The 22510-nt window shown below is 36.5% G+C and overlaps 1 protein-coding gene across 12 annotated transcripts in view; it reads left to right on the top strand.

Moving 5' to 3' along the window:
• Positions 1-22510, top strand: part of PIK3CA (phosphatidylinositol-4,5-bisphosphate 3-kinase catalytic subunit alpha) — a 35911-nt gene that overhangs the window by 2814 nt on the left and 10587 nt on the right. For 3 of the 12 annotated variants that reach the window (XR_009819531.1, XR_009819530.1, XM_062005834.1), the window contains exons 2-12: positions 3428-3662; positions 5975-6462; positions 10422-10506; positions 14049-14462; positions 15913-16122; positions 16799-17049; positions 18627-18872; positions 19732-19817; positions 20644-20749; positions 21541-21693; positions 21797-21931. Coding sequence is in view for 10 of the 12 variants with exons in the window: in XM_062005834.1 (XP_061861818.1) it covers positions 14111-14462; positions 15913-16122; positions 16799-17049; positions 18627-18872; positions 19732-19817; positions 20644-20749; positions 21541-21693; positions 21797-21931 (1539 nt within the window). In the remaining 2 variants the exon portion in view is untranslated. Of the gene's footprint in view, positions 1-2263; positions 2390-3427; positions 3663-5974; positions 6463-8094; positions 8264-10421; positions 10507-14048; positions 14463-15912; positions 16123-16798; positions 17050-18626; positions 18873-19731; positions 19818-20643; positions 20750-21540; positions 21694-21796; positions 21932-22510 lie in introns of those variants that run through there. The other 9 variants (XM_062005836.1, XM_062005838.1, XM_062005835.1 and 6 more) reach the window with 9 other exon arrangements.

The raw sequence follows: 22510 nt of genomic DNA, 5'->3' as shown, positions 1-22510 counted from the left end.
AGGTTCTCAAAGGTTGTAGTTAATAGGACATTAAAAAAAATGTTGTATTTGGGTGAGAGGAAGGTAACATTTTTTTTAACTTTGATACTGATGAGGAAACTGAGAATAAGAATTTGTACTTCATCTACAGATTCATGGCTTGTAGCCTAGGCTAAGGTAGGTTTTGTTGGGGTTTTTGCAGTTTTCTATGCATTACATTCCATACTTGTGCGAGTTCTGTTTCATCCTTTAAAAAAGCCAGACATCCAGCTGCTCCAAGTGATGATGCCTGTCTGAAATTGTAGCTATGGCTAGAAGAGGCCACAAAAATATTGACGCTAAAACTGGATGGGAATTTTCTTTTGGTCTTTTAAGTTGAATGTGTCATGGCAAAGAGTTCTGTTGCAAAGTTTCTCTTTGTAGTATCCTAATCTAAATATGAGCAGTGGAGAGAGAAAATAGATTTGTTTCTCTCAATATTTACTTAGACGCCATACATATGTGAATTGGTTTTAGTACAGGGTTGGTCCACATAACCTCCAGAGGTTCCTTCCAACTGAATTTATTTTCCAAATACATTTCTGGATGGTCAATGGAGTGTTTAATGAATGAGAAATAATACTCAAGTATTAACTGTGGGTTTTTTCCTGCAGCACTGCTGTAATATTAACTTTTTTAAAAAAACCCAAACAAACAACCCAACAAAAAAGACCAACACAAAACCAAGCCCAACTGGAGGCTAGAGGGAAATAAACTGTTTAAAAAAACCAGTGTTTTTATAAGTCTTGTATGTTAACTTGTGGTCAGATAGAAATGCAGCAGTCTGAGTACAGTTTATGTAATTCTGGTTCTGTCTTTTCAGTCTAAGCAGCGCTGAATGGTTTTGCAGACTGTATGTTAGGAATTTTACATGCCCATACACTTCAACTAGAGAAAAGTTTTTTTCCAGTTAATTGTGGGTGCAGACTTTGTGAAAGGCGTGTATGTTTCAAACAAGAAATGTGAAGGACAGTGGACATCACTTGTTCTTCATTAAGAGTATGTTTCTCTTCAAGCCAGTCAAATGGGGACTGAAGCATTCAGTCAGTTATGCCTGCTAGGTGCACTTGCAAGGCATGTTTGTAGTCTGTTTTTGAGAAAAAACTGCTCAAATACCTGAACTCTAGAAATGTAAAAAAGAAATTCAAATAAACCAGCTTACCTTTGTGAAACTGAAGGGAAGAGAATGATGAAGTGCTGTTGAAACTTTCACCTCTTTGGTAACTGGCACCAATAGAAATAAACTACTACTTCAGTCTGGTTTAAGAACAGTTGGGTCAAGCAGAGAACTTAAGATTTAGCAGTCTCTTGTTCCATACCCTGTTGCTTCTTACCAGTAGGTTAGATATACCTCAAAGTGATTGAGGTTTTGTTGAGGTGGTTTTTTGTCTAGCCATTAACACATTTCCTTAATAAACGTCATGGATTTTTATGTGAAAAATTTTGTCAACTTTCTTACGGTTTCTGATTAAAGAAATGCTTGCAAAAAAAGTAGCTTTTGAGGATTATGAACTACAAAGTGTGGTTTTTTTCCCAATACTGGAGGCTTATTGAATTGACTAAGACTTACTGTAAGGTTTCCTGAAACTTTAAGGCAGCTGAGTCACATTATTGGCTGTACATTATGGCTTTCGTCTAAGGCAAAGAAATGTAGAGAAACATCCCTTGGGTGTTTTCTGTGAAAGTCCAAATAGAGAAGAAAGAAAATTGGAAGTCTGCCTCCTAGATTGTACAATATGTCAAAAAACATATCTGTCATTGAGAATTATTTCCATACTAAGTAGTCAGTCTGTTGCCAATATTTGATGTGGCAGTTAAGTGATGAGTGACTTTTGCCCAATGTGTTGCAAGACTGTTCTTGATTTTTAATTCTTGCTGTTAACTTGGATCATGATCCTCCCAGAAGCATGGATTTTCTGCTGAAATTGTGTTTATTGTCTTGCAAAAGTATCTTAATTTATCAACTCTTTAGCTGTTTATCTTTGCATGGGACACTAAATCTGTGAGAGGAAAAAGTTAGTCCTTGTTGCATCCTTATTCCTTCTTTTAGCTGTTAGCAGTCAACAAAGAAACAAGTTCCCAAAATCCTCAAAGTGGAAGAAACCTTCAATGTTACTGAAAAAAAAATATTCAGGATTCAATATTTCATCTTGGACTAATGACCCATAAGTAGAAATACTTGCCTGTTCTGTGATCCAAATCTAATTCTGTTAAACCAAAGTTTTCTGTACTTTCTGACTCTGACTTGCTAGAAGAGCTAGGAAGACTGATCTCTAATGTTCTAGGAAAACAGAACACTTGAAAATGCAAGCACAAAAAAGGAAGAATGATCAGAGTGCAAGAACAAGTTCACCAAGCAAGTAGAGTGGAGGTGAATAGTTTCTTTCTCAAACTCAACAAATATGCTTTGTGTGATGAAGTATGTTATTATCCAGCTTTGGTGTTTGTGCCATTAAGTTACTTTTCATTAAGACTGGAAAACACTAACGTGACAACAGGCATAGTTTAAAGATTAAATTTACTAGTGCTAAAATAAGAAGTTTCTAGCTAGAGCTAGCTCCCTTTGGGAAAATGGAAGTAAAAACTTGTACTCCAAATACTTCAAAATATGCTTGTTGCAATTCTTAACTGCTTGGATTACAAAAATGAAGAATAAGTGGTGTGTTTCATATTTATGTTTTTGGCACTTAACAGAGTAATCAGCAAATGTTGTGTCTGGATTATTAAAGTGGATGTGATAGTAATAAAATAGAAAATTGCTCTTCTGCCTTCGGAGAAGTATATGGGTGTTGAACAACCAGTTCTACCTACCAGTTTATCAAGGCAGTCTCCACTGGTGGGAAGAAAGTGATATTAGAATATTTTATCATGCTGCCCCCTCTGGAATCACCTTCAATTTTGATGTTAAGTACTGTAGAGGAGCACTTGAAATAAATCCTTCAGTGTCTAAATGAAAGAGCTAATTTAAGTAACATCCAGGCATCTTGAATAGTCTTTTGGTGTATAACTGAGAGTATGCCCAAATAGGGTGCCTGTGAGTGCCACTTTTGGTCTAGCAAGTTTGTTAAGAAGGTTGATTTATAATGTCATGTTTGTGTTTTCATGAAAATAGTAATATGTGAAATGCTGCTGTTTTAGATGATAGTCAGTTGTGTGAATTTTTGAATAAGTGGTCATTGGCTACTCGGAAGGCACTTGAAGTTGATTTTCACATTTTAATTGATAGAGTAAAGTTTAACCGTTTTTCTCATGTTTAACTGTTTACCAATGTTGTGGTTAGTAAAATTCTAATAACTTGTCTTCCTCTTCATCTTGCTCTGAAACGGAGGATAAAGCACTAATGTTATCACTGTCCAGCAGCATTCCCTTCATCTTAGATACCTCCAACCTGGAATGTTTTGTCATGTAGGGGAAGATGACTAAACTACCACCAAGAGAGAAAGGATGAAAATGAAAGCCAACGAGCAACGAAATGGCACAGAGTTGGTACATGAAGAAACGAATAGCAAAACATATTGCTGACTCTGGAAACTCTGTTGTCAAATTACTTTGCAATCCAGCTCTTCAACTCTTCTTTCATCACCTCTTTTCCAAGCCTTTCATTGTACGTCACCAGATAGGATACTGTCACAAACAGTTGCAAGGTGATACAAGAATTGTAACCGTTATTATAACTTCTAATCTCTTGTTGTCCTGGTATGTGTGCAGGTTTAGCTAAACAAGAAAAGATGATTTGTGATAAGGTCACCTAAAAGATATCCAAAACATATAAGCTTTTGTGGTCTTCTGTCCTATCCCAGGATTAAACTTCACCAGGCTGAAAGCTGCTTTCAGATTTTTTGAATGTAGACACCTACATAAACATTAACAAAATGTTTCCAGAGAACTGTATTAAAAATACTTCCTTGTTTGTGCAGATGTGTAAAGTTCTCTTTATGGCAGTGACTGAATAATGCCAGTATCTTTTTAGCTTTTTTCAAATAAAGGTCTCTCTCTTTAATGTATCCTTCTTACAGAGCTCTGACTGTAGTAGTGGCAGTATGTGCCTTAGTCTCAAAAGTGTTTAATCTGGATACGATAGTGGAGACGTTGCTGGTACTCACTGTTAAAATACCTATAAGCTTATGTCACTTTCTTCTTTGGAAAGTTCATGTTAATTGCAAACATCATCTATTTAGGCAAATATTAGCCACCTCTTTAAAATGTATTAAACACAAATTGCTGATACCCTGACCTCCTTAGGGAAACAATTTGGGTAACAGCTTGAAGAATAGGAAAAAGATGCAGTAATAACAACCTTAATGTCTCAGCAGCCCATCACTTGAAATGATGCCTTTGTGTTTGCACAACATAGGATTTGCAAAGCAGATGCTTCTCATAAGTATGTACAGGAATTATAAGCATTTGATTAAACATACTGAAGAACCTTTTGTCAGTTTACCATAGCTGTTTTTATGCTTCAGGCTGGACATAATGACATACAGTCACAATGAATCATGTTTGGTAGTATTTCTTAAAACACAAATGCAAATGTGTTACTAAGTCATGATAGTGCTTTGGCATGCAACCTGTAAATGCAAAGAAAAGTCCTGTTCAACTAGAGTCAACAGTTAAAACAAGAGGTGCAACACACCTGTAAATGCAGAGGAAAATTCCTGTTCAATTAGAGTCAACAGCTAAAACAAGAGGTGCAATACACCTAGGGGATCTGTGACCTTTAAGGAGGTGAAGCCTGATGGAGGAGCTTGTAGTGGTGATAAATGCTTTGCAGCTGAAGGGTACCCCACTGTGCCATGTGCAGTCTTGGTGTGTGGCGTAAGCGGGACAGCCTCAGTCTGCTGCTGGAGTAAATAAAGGTCTGTTGATAATATTTTATGGAAAAATGTTGGTGTTTACCTTTCAGCAGGGTTATCATCTACTTCTAAATAAATATTTAGCTAATCATAATTGACTCTGTCATGAACAAGTCTACTAGGGAGTAGTACTTCATCATTCCTAACTGTCTCTTGAAAAGCCATGGTATTTTCCTGTTTTGATTATAGCTCATTTAGAAGGAGGCAACTACTTTTCCAAGGCAGGATTTGCAAGGAGCTGGGTTTGTTTGCCTGCTATCATGTCCCCCATCTTTCTACTGGACAGCTTTGTAAGAACTGTATTAGTTTCAGCTGTTTATAGGGCAGGGGTATATAGCTGCAGAATTGAATTTTTTATTATGGTGGCTGTGCCTTTGTGTTAACTCTCTCACAAACTTCCTTCTCTCAACAAATTGTTGTATAAAGGGAGTTAAGAAATACCTCAGTGGAGAATGTATTGTTTTGGTTTTTTTTCAGTTTAGGAGCTTAAACAAAGGACAAAACCCTACTTCTATGGCTTTTGCTGAGGCATGTGGTTCCTTACAAATGCTCTGTCAAAAGTGAAGTTGCATCCCATCCCTCTGCTTGCCAGTCAATAAAAGATCATGATTTTTGCTAACAGAAGTCCGTGCACACTAAACCCATACTTCTATAACTGTTGTTTGGCTACAGAAGTCAGTTAAGATAAAATACATGGAAAGTTAATTTATATTCACATTACAGAATAAACTTCTATCTTCCAGTTCACTGTTGTATGCTAAGATTAAAAATCTGCTAAGTTTCAAAAATGCTGCTATCCATTGCTGTTCCAACTGGATTTTTTACTCAGCAATTAGTTTCAGGATCTGGAGTAATTTATTAAAGGAAAAACCCTTTATCTCACTTTAAGTTGTTGTCAGACTCCATCCTAAGAAATACTACGTGGGAAGTACACAGTATACTGTCAGTTTGAGCCTTGATGTCTTTTTCAGCTGTTTCTTAGTAAAGGAAGGGCTCACAGGGTGGATCTCCTGAGTAAAGACAGATATAACTTAGTAAACAGAAGTAAGCCTAATATCAGTCAGATGTCCTTATGAACATACATTTCTCTGTCTTCTATCCAGAGGAGCTGGTGAGGTGAACACGGGAGATTGAACCTTCTCGATTGTGTTGCTCATGGTAGAGGCAAGAGTAACTGTGAGGACTGCAGTTCTTCCTGTGTTCATTGCAGTTCTTTCCCTGCCCTTCTAACTATGGGCAGTGGGAGAGGAAATCTTAACCCTTCTTTGATACAACTTGGAGGTTCATCTTGCTGCACCAGAGACAGCTAATTCTAAAAGCCAAGGTGACATGCCTGGAGGAGATAAGCACCAGGAAAAGGCTCGGTATTGGAGTTCCAGCTCTGCTGCACAGCTGCTCATGTTGGATGAAGATTCAGGCTAGACCAGAGCACAGAACACCTGGATTCACTCTGCTCCGACTCCTTGTCCTTGTATGTGTGCCAGCACTTCCTGTTTTCAAAGATCCTGTTTACTGTCAGGATTCCAAATATCCCAGGAAGGTGGGAGGATGGGAAGAAACATGGAAAGAAACATAAACAGAATTATTTAAGGTGGAATTTCATATTTTTAATATACTAAGCATTTTTTACTTATGTAATCTAGTTTAATGAATGACATGATAGTCATCTGTTGTTTACATCCTCTGGTGCTAATTTCTAAAAGCAGAACCCTTCTGCATGTGAAAACTGACTTTGAAGCTGTTAGTATTTGTAGCAAGAAGCAGAATATGGTTTGTGATGTGCTTTTATTTCATGCTCTTTCTGGTGTTCACATAAAGAAATGTTTGTCACCTGTATAAAATAGACATGTTGCTCTGCTTCTATTGCTGAACTTTAAATCTTCTGGTTTAAAGAGTCTGAATGAATTTGAGTGCTGCTCACCAAGTTTGAGTGCACACTTGGGTGAGAAGAAATAACTCCAACCAAAACAGAGCCAGGTAGGAGGGTAGTTCTCATCCTGCCATGTAGCAAGCCAAGCTAACTGTTGAAATAATGAGTAAGCATATATGTGAAATTTATTGAGAAGATGTGTTGCTTTTGTAATTCTTTGTTTTGCTTTGACTGCTGGTCTACTATAAATAAAAAATCCTTTCCTTCGAGGTGAAACTAGAAATGAAATTACTGAATGATTTTTTTTGGACTAAGAAGGAAGATGTCATTCCAATCTTCCCTTTGTTTAACAAAGAGGGGGGAAAGAATCTGCCTTTAACTGGAAGAAAATGTTCTAGGACAGACATTCTGCTTTTGGTATGTCATGAGATCCCTAGGGAAAAAGTAGTGGGGGTTGTAGAGGTCACAAGCGTCTTGCAAATGTTTCTTTCTTGTGATTCTGGTTTCATGGCTCTTAAGATATTGAGTGAAGCTATAAACAATATGCCTGCCTGGATGAGGGAAGGCAAGCAAAGAGATTTGAAAACAAGAATTTAAATCAGCCTCTTGATTTTCTTGGGAGAAAATAAAAATCAGGCAAGAGTAAATATTTTTAGACTGTAAATCTAGTTTTTTATTTCTGCTTTTGAACCTGTATCTTTTCATTAACAGCTAATGTAATATATATTACCTCTGTGACAAAACTTTATAGTGAGTTGAGGTTTTTCTGGATGACCTCACCATTCATTTTACTCATGGTATCTGAATGTCATTACAACTAGAATCCAAGAATATTATATTCTGAAAAACAAAAAAATATATACACGTAAGGAAACTTGAAAGAAAACAGCTTTGTAGTCAACCCATCATCTCACATCTAACTGAACTTATTTTCGCTATTTCCCAGTGTGATTTTTTTTATATTCACAGGAAAGAATGATCTTGTATTTCTATTGTGCTGTAATTCTGCAGATGCTACAAATCATGTTAGGGGTTTTTAGCTCTGTCTAGAACAAGGCAAAGGTATTCAGCTCTTTTTTTTTGCAGAGATGAAGAAATGGGTAACAACAAATGAAATCGGTAGTATTTGGAAATACTTGCCTGTTTCAAGAGGAAACTAAATGTTAACACGTGTTTTTGACTGTTAAATCCTTCTTTTTTTGTTTATTTCACTTGAGCTGCTGTTTGTGATCAGATAAGCATTTCTGGGTATCTGTGCCTTTTCTGTGAAATAAGGAAGAAACTAATATGTAAGAAATAAGAAGCTGTAGCTACAACATAAGTCTACTGTTTTCTATTCTAAACAGAGCAATAATTCTGTTTTAGTCTGTGTGTAGTAACATTTGTGTGCAAGACAATTTCAGACATCTTTGTACTAGTCAGCCTGGATTTTGGAAAAATGCCAGCCTGGCAAGCAGGAAGAACAAAAGGACAGGACTGAAAATATCTAGTCTGGGGCAGTCTTGCTGTCATCACACAGCAGGTTTGGACAGTAGCAAAATCAGACAGGCAGTTCTGCCCGGTTTTCTTCATGGCAAGTTTAGGGATGCCAGATATATCTGAAGACAAGTAAAACGCTTTGGTCTATAGAAAGTTATAAATGTCTTGCATTCTGAAAAGTGTTGCTCTTGGGAATTTTTTAATCTTCCACCTCCCTTTTTGTTTTGAGGATTCTACAGAACTTTTAAAAATCTTAGTTGAGAACATATGTAGTTGATTCTCCTGTCAATGTGATGGAGAATCAAGACAAGCATATAACTTGCAACCCAGTTATATGGCTGTAGTGTGTAGTATGCAGTAAATCAGAGTCTATAAATACAGATGGATTATTTAATGAGTAGAAGACTTAAGCTAATTCTAAGAGTCTAGAGGAAACTACATGGAAAAGAATTCAAATGTAGTCACATCATAATGAGCAGGTCTCTGATGTCAAAGATGCTGCAAATTATTATAAAACATTGTTATGTTCTGGCTAGGAAAGCCATGTAATGGGATTTGTCTTGTGACTGGAAAAACTAATGGACTTTAATTGAAGTGTAGTAGTTTACTGAATGACTAATTCATTTTCAAGTATGGACTGATGAAATTGTATTGAGTGTTCAGTCTGGTTTTTTTGAATTGATTTGAAACACTAGGTAGTGATTATAGCGATGCAGAATTATTCAGTTCTCTCTGTCACTGCAATGTGTACCTCTTTGCATAAGCATCCCATACTTCATGCATTTAATACAGTATAAAAGCACACTATGCTTCTGCTTCTTGCTTCCTTCTATGCTTGCTAGATTTCTTGCTAGTTGATACAGCACAGATGGAAGAGTTTCCTTTTACAGAGCCTGTAGAGTAACTGTAGGTGCTTGGACCAATGACTGACAATTTTAACAATAAGTCTTCTAAAGTGAACGTGTTTTGGTTCTTTTTTATTTTCCCCACCACACAGTCTCTCAGACTTGCTCAGTGCATCTTCACGTGCTTTGTAAGATATATTTGTTATTGTTAGATGGAGCTCGTATCTGTTGAGAAAATGCCCACAGATAAATTACAAACCAGAGAAGTCTTATTGATTAACCATGGGGTTTTAGATGTATCTATAAATACTATCTGTAATATGTATTTATCTATATTTATAGATGTCTTAATTGCCAAATATTTCTATGTATGTGGAGCTGATAGAATGTCTGAATAATCTGGAGACACTGCAAATCACTTAATCTAATCAGGAAACAGATAATCTTTTAAAATGTGTGTTCTTAGAAAGGAAGGGTTCTCCACACTTTCTGATAGAAGAGCTTATGAAAGGTCCTGTCTAGTTTTCTTGGTTTGTAATGTAGATTCCACCTGTATTGAAGGGTAACAGTCTTTCCATTTAACAAGACACAAGGAACTTAAATCAGTGACACACTCCTGTTTGAGATTCTTCTGGCAAAATGTTAATGTACAAAAAATATAGTGGAAAGAATACTGCCAGAGTACCCTGGTGAGCTATAGATGGACAGGACTTTGATGTATAAGTGTGGTGGAAACAGCTGCAGATCTCTTTAGAGGAATATACATGTAGGTTTTTTACTCAATTTGTCTGAAGTTTTTATTTACTTAAATTATGAAAATAGAAAGTAGCTCTTTGAGTACTAATGTTAGGAATCAATATTCACTCTCCTGCCATACCATTCTTACTGAATTTCTCCCTCACTGAGTTCTGTTCCTCAAGGGGAAGGAGTTCTTTTCTGAAACAGCAGCAAACTGTCAGGATTAATGTACCTGTATGCCTTCAAGAAAGATGAAAAAAAAAAATGTAGGCTGTAACTTGTAATAAAATTTTCAATGGAATGAAATTGAGTTAACCGTGCTGCTGTAGTTCTGCACAGCTCAGTGCTGTGAGAGGCTCAAACTCTCATAGCTTCCTGCAAACAAATACTCTAAACTCACAATCATTTATTCTAAATAAGAGACTAGACCAGCTAAATCAGACTGTAACTGATTTCTGTTTCATAAGAAAATAGTTGATATAAATTAACATTTATATGAGAATGGTATCTGCAAGCGAGTAGCAGTTGATATTTTGGGAGGTATGTTTTTTCACTTTCCTCTTTCTTCCTCTTTGTATATTTAATTTTTAATGGAGTTTCAAATTTGGTCACTTCTAGGTTGGGTGCTCAGTGAAGTTAAGGATGGAGAATGTGCTGAATGGATCCTGAAGGCTGTAATGAGTTGAAAAGACTGATTTGATCAGTGAGTGTCTTTGAGTTTGGCTTTTCTGACCATCTGTGGTATCCCAAAGCTTTTGTTAGGGCAAAAAAGTTTAAGGTGCTTTTGGAAGGTAGGGATTTCAGATGTGATGTACCATTCATTTGAAGTGTTTGTGTATACTCTTATTGGATATAAATAACATCTCTCTAGAATTCTTTAAAAATTATAGTCCTTTTACTGTCGAAGAACATAATTGATTGTATTTGTGCCAGGCAGCCTTCCAGATTTGAAAGTGTACACAGAAACACAAGCTGCCAACTGTACTTCAAAACTGTTTCTGTTTACATATTTGCTTTCCAAATCCAGACCCTGGAGGCATGCTTACATGTGCAAGTAAAATGAATGTGCACATAGAATGACTACTATACGGACTTTTCCAGTACATGTGCATGTCCCATTTTAAAACAAAAGCTGCTGCTTTGGTGCATTTGCTCAAAAAAGAGTGTAGATTTTGGGGTGTCTCTTTTGGACCATTTGCAAGTCTTTAAAGAAATGGGCATTAGAGTTCTCATTTAAGGTTTGAAAACTTTAAAAAGCTAAGGTTGATGTTTATTTTAAAAAGATAGTTGGCTAAAAGGATTTTAATATGTGTGTGTGTCCCAGCCCTGTTTCTCTTTCTTTGTTGGCAATTATTGTTGGGAAGGGAGGAAAAGCTTTCAGTGGAACAAACCACCATTCTTGAAGCTGAAGTGGCTCAACTGTGCTGCAGTCATGCTCCCTCTCCTGTGTGGAGCCTGGCGTTCTCCTGACTCCATGGTGATCTCAGTAAAGCAGATAAAACCAGCGGAAGTTCGGGCAAGAAAAGAAAAGAGAGTAGTTCTCTCTTACTTTAATCCATCTGACCCTGTAACAAGCTGGCTCAGAGAGCACTGGGCAGGGGGAAGACTGGCACTAAAACTGTCAGTTCAGAGGAGGATTGTGGAACTGAGCTTAAAAGCATGCTGATATAAAGTGTGTTGTGAATATTAGCATTACAATTGTTTGTATGTGTGGACAGAAGAGTTCTTTTGACTGCACGTTCTTGGGTTTTTGTATTGGGGGTTTTTTATGCTGGTATATGCAGTAATGTATTTCTGCCTGTGTCATTAAGAAATGTAAATAAGCATATGATCCACCAGTACAGACACGGTCTTGTTCATGCTTTACCTGATCAAAAAGAGGCTATTTAGCCTTCTGTGTATTTCTGTTTATCTGTAAACTAAAGATAGTCATCAGCAATTCAGAATTCTCCAAATTGCTCTAAATGGTGTTATTAGGGTTCATTTGTAATGTTTTGTAATTGGCAGGTTTTCCAAGTTTGGCTCTTTAAAATACACTGCAAGCATCTTAGAACTTTCTGTTTCAGCATCCACTCACTGAGACTATTACCATGAGGAAAATTAAGTAGTTTCTGTAAGGTCTTTTTTAAAAAGTCAGTTGCAAAGCCCGTCTAAATATGCATGAGGTGTTAGTGAAAAAGCATTTTTCTAAATCTGCAGTGATGCTTCAGTGTTTTGTTGATATTTTTTAAAAGTCTAAACTTCAACTACAAAGAAAGGATTGAAAAAACAAAACCCTATTGCTTCTCAGAGCTGCTTAGGAAGCGGTGGATTTGGAAAAACTTCATTTTCATTCTAATGCTACTTTTTATGAACTGAAGTGTGAGCAAAGCAGGTACTGGATGTACTTGGAAGAGAACTTTTCAGAAAATAAGTACCAAGGTATAGAAGTGCAGAAATATGAGGCTCATGAATTCATTTTAATACATATATAATTTCCTGTATGCATAATATATTTTAATACATATATATATATTAATAAATTTGCTGAGCGAAGGGCAAACATAGCATTCATTGCTTGTCCACAGCAGGAGCTTTCAGAAAGCTGAGGAAACAGAAGACATGTGAACCTAATGTGAGGAATTTTCCTTCCTGTCTTCTATTAAGAAAAGAAAATGATAGAATGGCAGTCCTGAGAGGGTTCTTGACATAAAAGTTGACCAAGAATGGCTTTAGAGTAGTAGCCTGGTAGTTATCGTAGCCCTCTGCTTTCAGGACACTTGGAGGGGGTGTGATGGAAGGTGGTACTGCTCTTTAGATGTCAGTTGATATTATCCTCTCTCATAACATACATGCTGAAATTAATGAACTTAGGGGCTAAGTGTAAGTAATAGAGTATTCAAGATGTGCTTAATGTATGATGGTCTTTGCAGTAACTTACTGTTCTGCAAGGAGAGCTTATGTCTATGGTATGTAGTTCAGTGAAAATGTCTTGCTGTTCAGTGACAGAAAAGTCACTTGTTAGGAAAGTGGTAGAAAATATGTCACTGTATAAATACGTGCACCATTACGACCTTGAATATGGTGTGCACATACAGTTGTTCCCCCTCTACCTTGCAAAAAGAGTATAATTAAGGTGGAAGAGATAGAAGGTGATGTGGATTAACAAAAATATAGGATGACTTTTGGACAGAGGACTAAATAATGTGGGACTGCTATGGAAAAGAGATAGTGAGGAGGAATTGATGGATCTCTGTACAACAAAGAGCAATGAATGTTAGAATAAGAAACTTTGTTTCATTACAAGAAATGTAGGATATGAGGTGGAAATGGCAGTCATCAGAATAAAGAAAAGGAAATATTTTGTAACGTGTAATGTTTTTCACTCTTGTCAAAGACTGCAAACAGTTTGTGTGTGAAAACTTCCCAAATAAACTCAATAGTTCCTGATGGATTTCTTTCACAAATACATAAATATTGCCTTTGAGTAAGGAAAGTAAAATAAGTAGTGATTAGGAGAGTTTGTTGAAGAAGTAACACTGTGGGCCTGCCTAGTTCTTCTGCTCTTTGTTTGGCATCTGTTCTTGGTCACTGGGCTATAAGATATCTCTGTCCAGATACAATGCCACCTGGTCCAAGTTGGCAAAAGGCAGCACTGCTAGAAGTTCAGAGGCATGTTCCACTCCTTTCCTTTAGCTTGAAGATGTGTGCAGCTGCTTAAGGGAGCTAGAATAGGGAAATTGATACTAAATACAACAAGTCCAATTAAAAAAAAAAAAAACAACCCATTAATAGAGGTCAGTTCTTCTGTCTCATTAATGGAAAAAAAAAGTGTTTGTTGCTGGTGTGCATAGCTTAGTTCTAAAAAAGCTATGGCCAAGTTTTTTCAAATTGAAGCACTGATTTGGTGAAACATAGCAGAGCTGGTAGTTTATATCTTACCAAACAACAAGAAATGGTTTTCTTTCCAAATTAAAAATGCAAAGAACTGAGTTTGAGATGTTTAAAAATTAGTGTTATTTGAGTATTAGATGTTTTCATTCCCCATGTTAGTGTTCCAGTCATAATTTATGAATTTTAGTTTATAAATCCATATTGGCTTTTTACCAAACTAATGTGATTCTGCTGTTCACTTCATCTACTCAAAAGTTGTTTTCTTTAACTGAATATTAATCTACAATGATAAACAGTGTTTAAAAAAAACCTGAACTTTCCTGTGATGCTTGTATATGAAATGTAATATTTAAACTTCTGGTTTTTGCGTAGGTTTACTCGTATGAATCACTGCTTGAAAAACTTCCAGTACAAGGTTATCTAAATACTTAAAAATGCCTCCACGACCATCATCTGGTGAACTATGGGGCATCCACTTGATGCCACCGAGGATCCTTGTGGAGTGTCTTCTCCCAAATGGAATGATAGTGACTCTGGAATGCCTCCGTGAGGCCACCTTACTAACTATTAAACATGAACTCTTTAAAGAAGCGAGAAAATACCCTCTCTATCAGCTCCTTCAAGATGAATCTTCTTACATTTTTGTAAGTGTTACACAAGAAGCAGAAAGAGAAGAATTTTTTGATGAAACACGGAGACTTTGTGACCTGCGACTGTTTCAGCCTTTTCTAAAAGTCATTGAACCAGTAGGTAACAGAGAAGAGAAGATTCTTAATAGAGAAATAGGTGAGATTTGTCTTTATTTAAACATAGCTAAACTGCTTAATTGGCTTCTCCTCTTCAAAATACAAAGCAAAGGATTTAAATGGGTTTTGTTCATCACCTGTATGTGTCAAAGCTTGCATTTCCCAACTGTCACTTGTCGCATCAAATGGCCAAAGGTGCTGATCATGGTAAAGTCGACTTTCACAAACTGTGAATTAAACTTTTTTTTTTTAATACTCCGCTGTTCATTCACTTGTAAAGTCTGTATGTGTGTTAGAGGACGTTTTTGCTTGTGTTATTAGCAGGATTTCCTATTATTACAGAGCAAAGCCTGCTTCTGTTGGGAAGCCAGCCTTAATTTGGTTTGAAGTTCACAGAATTGTAAATTCTGAATTTAATTCCATTATCTCAAACCACATTTGTGATAGAATACATTTTAATACTCTTCTGTCTTGCTTAGAAAGTAAAGTTTCAGAAATGAGTTGGTCCATCCCCCCTACCTTTCCTACAAAAAGCATCAAGAGGGAAACAAAAACACCTGATGATGAAGGGGCGCAGAAGGGAGACTAATTGTAGTGTTTTGAATAATCTCAAGTAGTTTATTTTCCATTATCCCTTGAGAAAGCACAGGGAAACCAGCATTATTTCAACATCTGGGTTAAGTATCTGAATTCAGACAGTAAAAACATACCTTCTCTCTTTTAGTTGCTATGAGAAGTACACTGCAGTGGTAGAGACTTGTCAACTAGAAATACTTGTTCTGGAATGTTCCTAATTGTTAAATTATCTAATTGTTATGAATGCATCATAGGTAAACTGCTTCTGTTTTGTAAAGCTTAACATGTTCAAGACTTAAAACACTGGTTAGTTAACTATGCAATGAGACGATTGAAAGTTTCCATTTGTACATTCGTTCATAAATAATTATTTATGCAAGTAATCTCATTAAAATAAATGTAATTACATCTGAGACAAAGGACCCAAGACTCTGTGCCACAGAGCTAAGTTCAGTATCTCTTAGGGTGCTTGTCACACTACTTAAAAGTGTAGGTCTTAAAAAAAAAAAAAAGAATAACTGTAATTCAGTTGTAAGGAAAGTTGTTTATGGTCCTAATAGCTACCAATAATCATGTCAGGGTTTTAGAAAAATATCAGTCATTGCTTAGGAAACTGTGCTGACTTCAAAGGACTTTCCTCCAGGAGAAGTGTTAACTGTGAGAGTGGTGATTTAAGACTTACAGGACTTTCAGTGAGTGTACACCTGTGTTCTAACCTTTTTGGGAACTGCTGAGTACTCTTAACTTTAGAACCTAGTTTTTCTTGAATGGAATAAGCCAATTATATACACAAGTAAAAGCCACATATTTTAGGTTATGTTACTTAAAGCATGCCTCTTTTGTCACTAACAGAAGGAATCTTTAGCTTTAGTTATCAGTCACAGGTATTTCCTTATGCTTCTTCAATACTGTAGGTTTTGCTATTGGCATGCCTGTCTGCGAATTTGACATGGTTAAGGATCCAGAAGTACAAGACTTCAGAAGAAATATACTTAATGTTTGTAAAGAAGCAGTGGATCTTCGAGATGCCAATGCACCACATAGTAGAGCATTATATGTCTGTCCTCCAAATGTAGAGTCTTCCTCTGAGCTACCCAAACACATATACAATAAACTAGATAAAGGTAAGATAAATGTTTACAGTAGAAACAATGTTTTTTCGGTGATTGAAATCAGAGTACAGCTGCTAACTTAGTTAAATCACTGGTTTATATGCTGTGTTTAGTACATATTAGCAATGTCTTATGCCCTAAGTTCTTCAGAATAACTTTCTCCGTGGAGTGTAGCTTCAAAAGGAAGCCAGTACTTTACTTTTTTTTTTTGCTAATGTAAGAGCTAAATCTTGAAATGTCACTTGGTAAATCAAGGTGATTTTTTTAATGGAAAGAAGAAACAGCTTGTTGGCTTTGCATTTTTCTTTGATTTTCAGAAATCTGGAATTAAATGAGGCTGAATCACTGAGTTATCTTGTCCTTAAATATGAAACAGTTACTACTGTTTTCTTGAAAGCTTAATAGTCAGTGGTATTCAGTTAATAAAAATATTCTTAACCTCAAGGAGTAAAAGTTTGAATTTACTCTCGATTAAAAAATGAACTGAGCACAAAGGTTTTTGCAGACATTACAAACCCTCTGCCAGTTTGGTCTATGAATCTGGTTGACATCTTTCAGTAGTACTGCAGGCAAGTCTCTATGGGGATGGGAGTTGTTTGGTTTGGATATTTTGGATGTATTGGGTTTTATTTTGTTTTGAAACTATATTGAAAATGATAATCCTAACGTTATTTTACATTTATTCTAGGTCAAATTATAGTGGTGATATGGGTCATAGTCTCACCAAACAATGACAAGCAGAAGTACACCTTAAAAATCAATCATGACTGTGTGCCTGAGCAAGTTATTGCTGAAGCAATTAGGAAGAAAACAAGAAGTATGTTGCTGTCATCTGAACAACTAAAACTTTGTGTCTTGGAGTACCAGGGCAAATATATTTTAAAAGTATGTGGTTGTGATGAGTACTTGCTAGAAAAATATCCACTGAGCCAGTATAAGGTGAGTTGCATAATGGATTTATTTTGAACTACACTAAAGCAATCCAAATCTGTGAGGGAGAACAGTGATCAATTTTATGACTGCTTTCTTTTTTGTTAAAGTAATCCAAAATACAGGAAGTAGAAGGCTATGCATTTTTAAACTAATTGGCTAATGAATGCATGTAGTGTGCATATTTGCTGCTGTGTTTGCTTCAAAAGAGAAACAAGGTAATTTAAACCAGAATTTATATCATGAATGTAACCTTTCTTGTTTGAATGAAGTAGTTTTCATCTGACATGAGTAATAAGTTGCAGATACTTTCAGAAATATCCTGGATTTTTGATGGCAAGAGGGAAGTTCTGGTGGAGTGGGGCTGATGTAATACAAAAGAAGATTTGATCAGTTGCTAAATATTGAGACAACTATTGCTACTATGGATCTTGTCCCTTTACCTTTTAGGGGTGGAGAAAATCTAAACAAACTGTTTTCCTGTTACTTATAAGATCAAAAATTTTAAAGATGTTAAAGGAGTGAAACTTTCACCACTACACAAATCATTGTGTTTCTTGTGGCTGTCTATCCTTCGTTGCTTGGGTTTTGTTAGTGCTGTGAGAGACAGAACTGCTGACAGAAGAGCATCTGAGCAGCCCTCTCTGGAGCAGACAACAATGTTACCCTGTAGATTTCCTGACAGGCTGCTGCTGCTTCCTCTTTGAGGAATGTATTGTAATAAACAGCTTCCATTCCTTCATCTAAAATGGTTGACAATGTGCTCTCCAGAGCAGTGGGGGGAAGAAGGGGGATGGGGCAAAATCAGTTCTGTTCTATGGGAGCTGAGGAACAAGTGCAGGCATACATGAATAATTTTGCACAATCATCTTGAGATCAAAGACTAGACCTATTTGATCTAGTGTGGTTTTTTCAGAGGCATCTGGTATGCCTTTACTGTGCCACAAAAGAGCTTGCTAATTACACTCCAGGCTGGACCTGCCTAGTGCACTGTATTTTTTGGTACTGCTGCCAGACTAAATGCTCTGGGCACTAAATGTACACCATACACCTGGAGTCTATCAGGATCAGTGCTGAGCATAAGGTAATAAGAACAAGTGAACCAAAAATGAGCGTGTCTGCCATTTGCCTTGTGCTCTCTGTGGCTAGGAGTATCACTGTTACCTGTGCTAGATCTGCACAGCAGGCTAGAACAGCAGTTTGCTGTGCAAAAGCAGCTCAACTGCTTCCAGGAGCACCTCTAATCTGGAAGCAGTTGGCTTTGTGGAGAGCTATGCCAGAGCTAAGGAGCACTACAAGAAACCTAAGTTGTCATTTTGTGAGCTCTGTTTTCCAGTTCAACCTTCCACTGTTATAGGTATTATTCATACCTCAAAATCTGTATGAAATGCTACTGTGGGATCATACCCAGCAATGTATTTAAGCTACTGTGTGCTATAAACACTGTAAAGGGTATATGTACAGGGACAATGATAAGCTCTTAAAAGATGCTTTTACTTTCATATTTTCCTCAATATTCTTGGGTATAGATTACCAAGAACGTAAGCTTTGAAAACATACTGAATTTTGGGTTTGTTTTCTTGCAGTATATAAGAAGCTGTATAATGCTTGGTCGAATGCCCAACCTGATGCTGATGGCTAAGGAAAGCCTTTATACCCAGCTGCCGCTGGACACCTTTACAATGCCATCTTATTCCAGGCGGATCTCTACAGCTACACCCTACATGAATGGAGAAGCTACAGCCAAATCCCTCTGGACTATAAATAGTGCTCTCAGAATAAAAATCCTCTGTGCAACCTATGTAAATGTGAACATTAGAGACATAGACAAGGTAAGGCAAATTCTATATTACATCCCATGTCACTTCCAGCAACTCATGGTTTCCTGCCTGAGTTTTATGTTCTGTCTTTACATTGGAAACGAAGCATTAACATGTTAGAAATTAGACTACTTTTTAAGTACTCAATTCTAGGAATACAGTCGTGTTTTAGCATCTGAAAACTTTCTGTATTCTACTTAAAAACGATGAGTTGTGGTATTTAGCTAAATGTCCAGCCTGATAGGAGCAGGACTTGGTTTGCATAGTTGGCTTCAGCCAAGTATGTAACGGAAGGAAAAACAAAACCCATGTTATCTGTATTCTGAATAACTTTTATATTTAAGAATGTATTGCAGCTATTGGCAATACTTTTGATGAGGAGATGTTGGATGCTGTGCTGCTGTCTTTGAAAAAGGAGGCATGGGGAGATGAAAGAGAAAAGGCAGGTGGGGTTCAGTCTCACTGAAAACGTACTACAAGCCTCGTGCTATGTCTCAGAATTTGTTCAGTCTTTTCTTTTCCTATACCTTGGCACAGGAAGAATTGAGAATAAAATTCTGAGTTTTTTTTAGTGTTGGTTTCAAGTTTTATCACTGTATGTTTTTTAAGTAGTTTTGCAATCAAAGATGAAAAAGACAACCATTTTTTCTAGAAGGATATGCTTATATACTGTGCTTCACACCTTGCAGGGCATGAATGCATTTGGGTTGGGGAATGGTGATGCAGTTAAGTTTTCAGTTTTGTTTTTGGTTTTCACTTGATGAAAGTGAAAGGAGTACTGTACAGTAATCATAGTATATGTTGACAGCTGTGAAAATAATTGTTTATAGTAACGTTTCAAAGGCAGTACTAATACCAACATTGTTTTCAGATCTATGTTAGAACAGGTATCTACCATGGAGGGGAACCTTTGTGTGACAACGTGAATACTCAAAGGGTACCTTGTTCTAATCCCAGGTAAACCAAATATTTGAGTGACTATAGAGAACCTGACTTCCAGGGCATCAGAAATTATAGCACTGAAGGAGTAAAGGCTCGACTTAGCCATTATTCAGGTAGAATTCCTTTCTGGGAATTCCTTAAGTTTTGTGAAAATAGTTTTACATATCTATATATTTATGAAAATAGAACTAATTTATTCCAAACACAAGGATTTTGTCTGATACATAGTTACTTTACAGAACAGATCTGTTCAAGCATCAGGCAATGCAGATGTCATGTAATCTGCAGATTTGTTTCAGTGCGGTTGCATAGTATGTTCTAAAGCAGAACCACTGTGTGATCACAGAGTGATGAGTATCATTGGCTAATATGGAAGTGACTGCTAGATCTGGGCTATTTTTTTTCAGGATGTTTGACCTGCTGTCAAACCCAGACAAATAAATTGCATCTGGAAAAATAAATTGCATGAACTTAAAAATGCAAAAATAAGTTTTATATGAGTGTATATATAAACATGTTGAGAACAAGTATCTGAAAAATGCTCCCGTAACTTTGGCTAATAGGTGGCATGCAATGTCAGTGTCTGCTAGGATTAGATGCAAGAGTGAAAGGGAATGAACCTAGCATGATTTTTCTTAAAACAGTGCTAGAAGGCTATTTTGGCAAGTTTCCATTCCTAAAAGGAGTAGATGTGATCAAACGCATGTAGCAAGAACACCCTTCATGTACTCTTTGTGTACATATAGAATTTAGGAGTATTACAAATGCTTTTTAGTATAACTCTTGATGGAATGCAATTGTCTCCATGCTCTCCTTTAACCTGGTTTTACACTGCTTACAGATGGAATGAATGGCTCTTGTATGACATGTACATTCCTGATCTTCCACGTGCCGCTCGGCTCTGCCTTTCCATCTGTTCTGTTAAAGGCCGGAAGGGTGCTAAAGAGGTAAAATACTTCATGGGTTTAATATACTAATGAGCAAAAGCTACTTAAGGTTGGGAAGATATTTGGGAAATGCTGTCTTGGCAGTGAGTCTTAGTGCAATGCTTAATTTTAATCTGATTAAAATAGGAGTTTTTCTTGTGTCTTACTTAGGCAACACTTTTTTGTGGTCAGAAATTAAACAACATGGAAAGAAGCTTTATCTGATCTGCACTGTAAATAATGTCTGTACTGTATGAGTAGACACAAAGATCAGTGTTGGTGTCCTGAGGTGCAAGTGTCTTTAAACTCAAGTTTCTAAACCCATACATTACTTACTTATTTATTAGAAAGACAATATTTATACTTGAATTTTCAATTAGTTTTTAAAGAAAATTTCAGTTGCTTTAGCATTTGATGCAAATAGTAGATATTAAGAATCTATGTATGCTACCTAATTCTAGCCACCAGCATCATTACATTCTATCATTGTTTCTCAGTTTAAAACTGTTGCCCCTTGTTCTGTCACTGTGGACCTCAGTAAAAAGTCTGTCAAAAACCTTCTTGCTCCATCAGTTTGAGTTAGTTTGATGTGAGGAAGATGTTTGCATGTGGTTGCAAGTGTGTTGACTTCCATTTACAAAATGACTGCTATGACAGTCATTCAAAGAAAAATATGGTACAGCTTCCATAACCTGCTTTCTGCTAGTCTGGGAACACAACAGATTGTTTTGGGGTGAAAATATTGTTTCTTCTGACTAACTCTGCAGTAATTAATAGATGACACTGAAAAGTCACCTTTTGATCTCTTTAAGGAGCACTGTCCATTGGCTTGGGGCAATATAAACATGTTTGACTACACAGACACTCTTGTATCTGGGAAAATGGCTTTGAATCTTTGGGCAGTACCTCATGGGCTGGAGGATTTGTTGAATCCCATTGGTGTTACTGGATCAAATCCTAATAAGGTAGGTATTTGAATGCCAGTTTCCTCTTCAGGTATATACTTTCAAAATGTGTTATAATTGGTATTATTCAACAGAAAAAGTAATTTTAATTTCCTTTGTATAGGAAACTCCATGTTTAGAGCTGGAATTTGATTGGTTTAGCAATCCTGTGAAGTTTCCAGACATGACAGTGATTGAGGAACATGCCAATTGGACTATATCCCGTGAACTGGGGTTTAACTACAGCTGTGCAGGGCTGGTAAGGCAACTCCCATTCCAACATTAGCTACTAAATACAAAGGTGGTATTTATTTTATTAAGTATATTAGTTGTAGAGGAAACTTTTTGTGTATCCTACTATATTATAAAAGCAAGAAATCATTTTTTTTTTGTTTGTGTTTAGCAAAGTGAGTAATATATTCTCATTTCTTTATATTACCGGTAAGCTGATGTAATGCTTCACTGACCAACCAAAATACTTCAAAGATAAAATCACAGAATCATAGAATGGTAGGGGTTGGAAGGGACCTTTAGAGATCATCTAGTCCAACCCCCCTGCAGAAGCAGTGTCACCTAGAAAATGCTATACTATGCAAACTATTAAGGCCTTTTTGACATCTTTGTGTTGCTAATTCAGATGTCTAAACTTTCTCCAGAAGTTGTAATTCTTGTTCAATTATTCTAGTGCAGTTTCATTGTATAGGTAGACTTTCTTTTGTAATCTAAAGGTGCTTATTTACTGGCTGTTTAATGGGCTAGTTATGACTGTAAGGACAGACAATTCTAAGGGAATTGATTAGGATATACCTGAGTGTAGTCTTTTGTCTCCCTTCTTCCG

Source organism: Colius striatus, chromosome 12 (genome assembly GCF_028858725.1).
Source record: "Colius striatus isolate bColStr4 chromosome 12, bColStr4.1.hap1, whole genome shotgun sequence".
Classification (NCBI taxonomy): domain Eukaryota; kingdom Metazoa; phylum Chordata; class Aves; order Coliiformes; family Coliidae; genus Colius; species Colius striatus.
The sequence above is the reverse complement of the archived record's forward strand: the minus strand, read 5'-3'. Positions and strand labels throughout refer to the sequence as shown.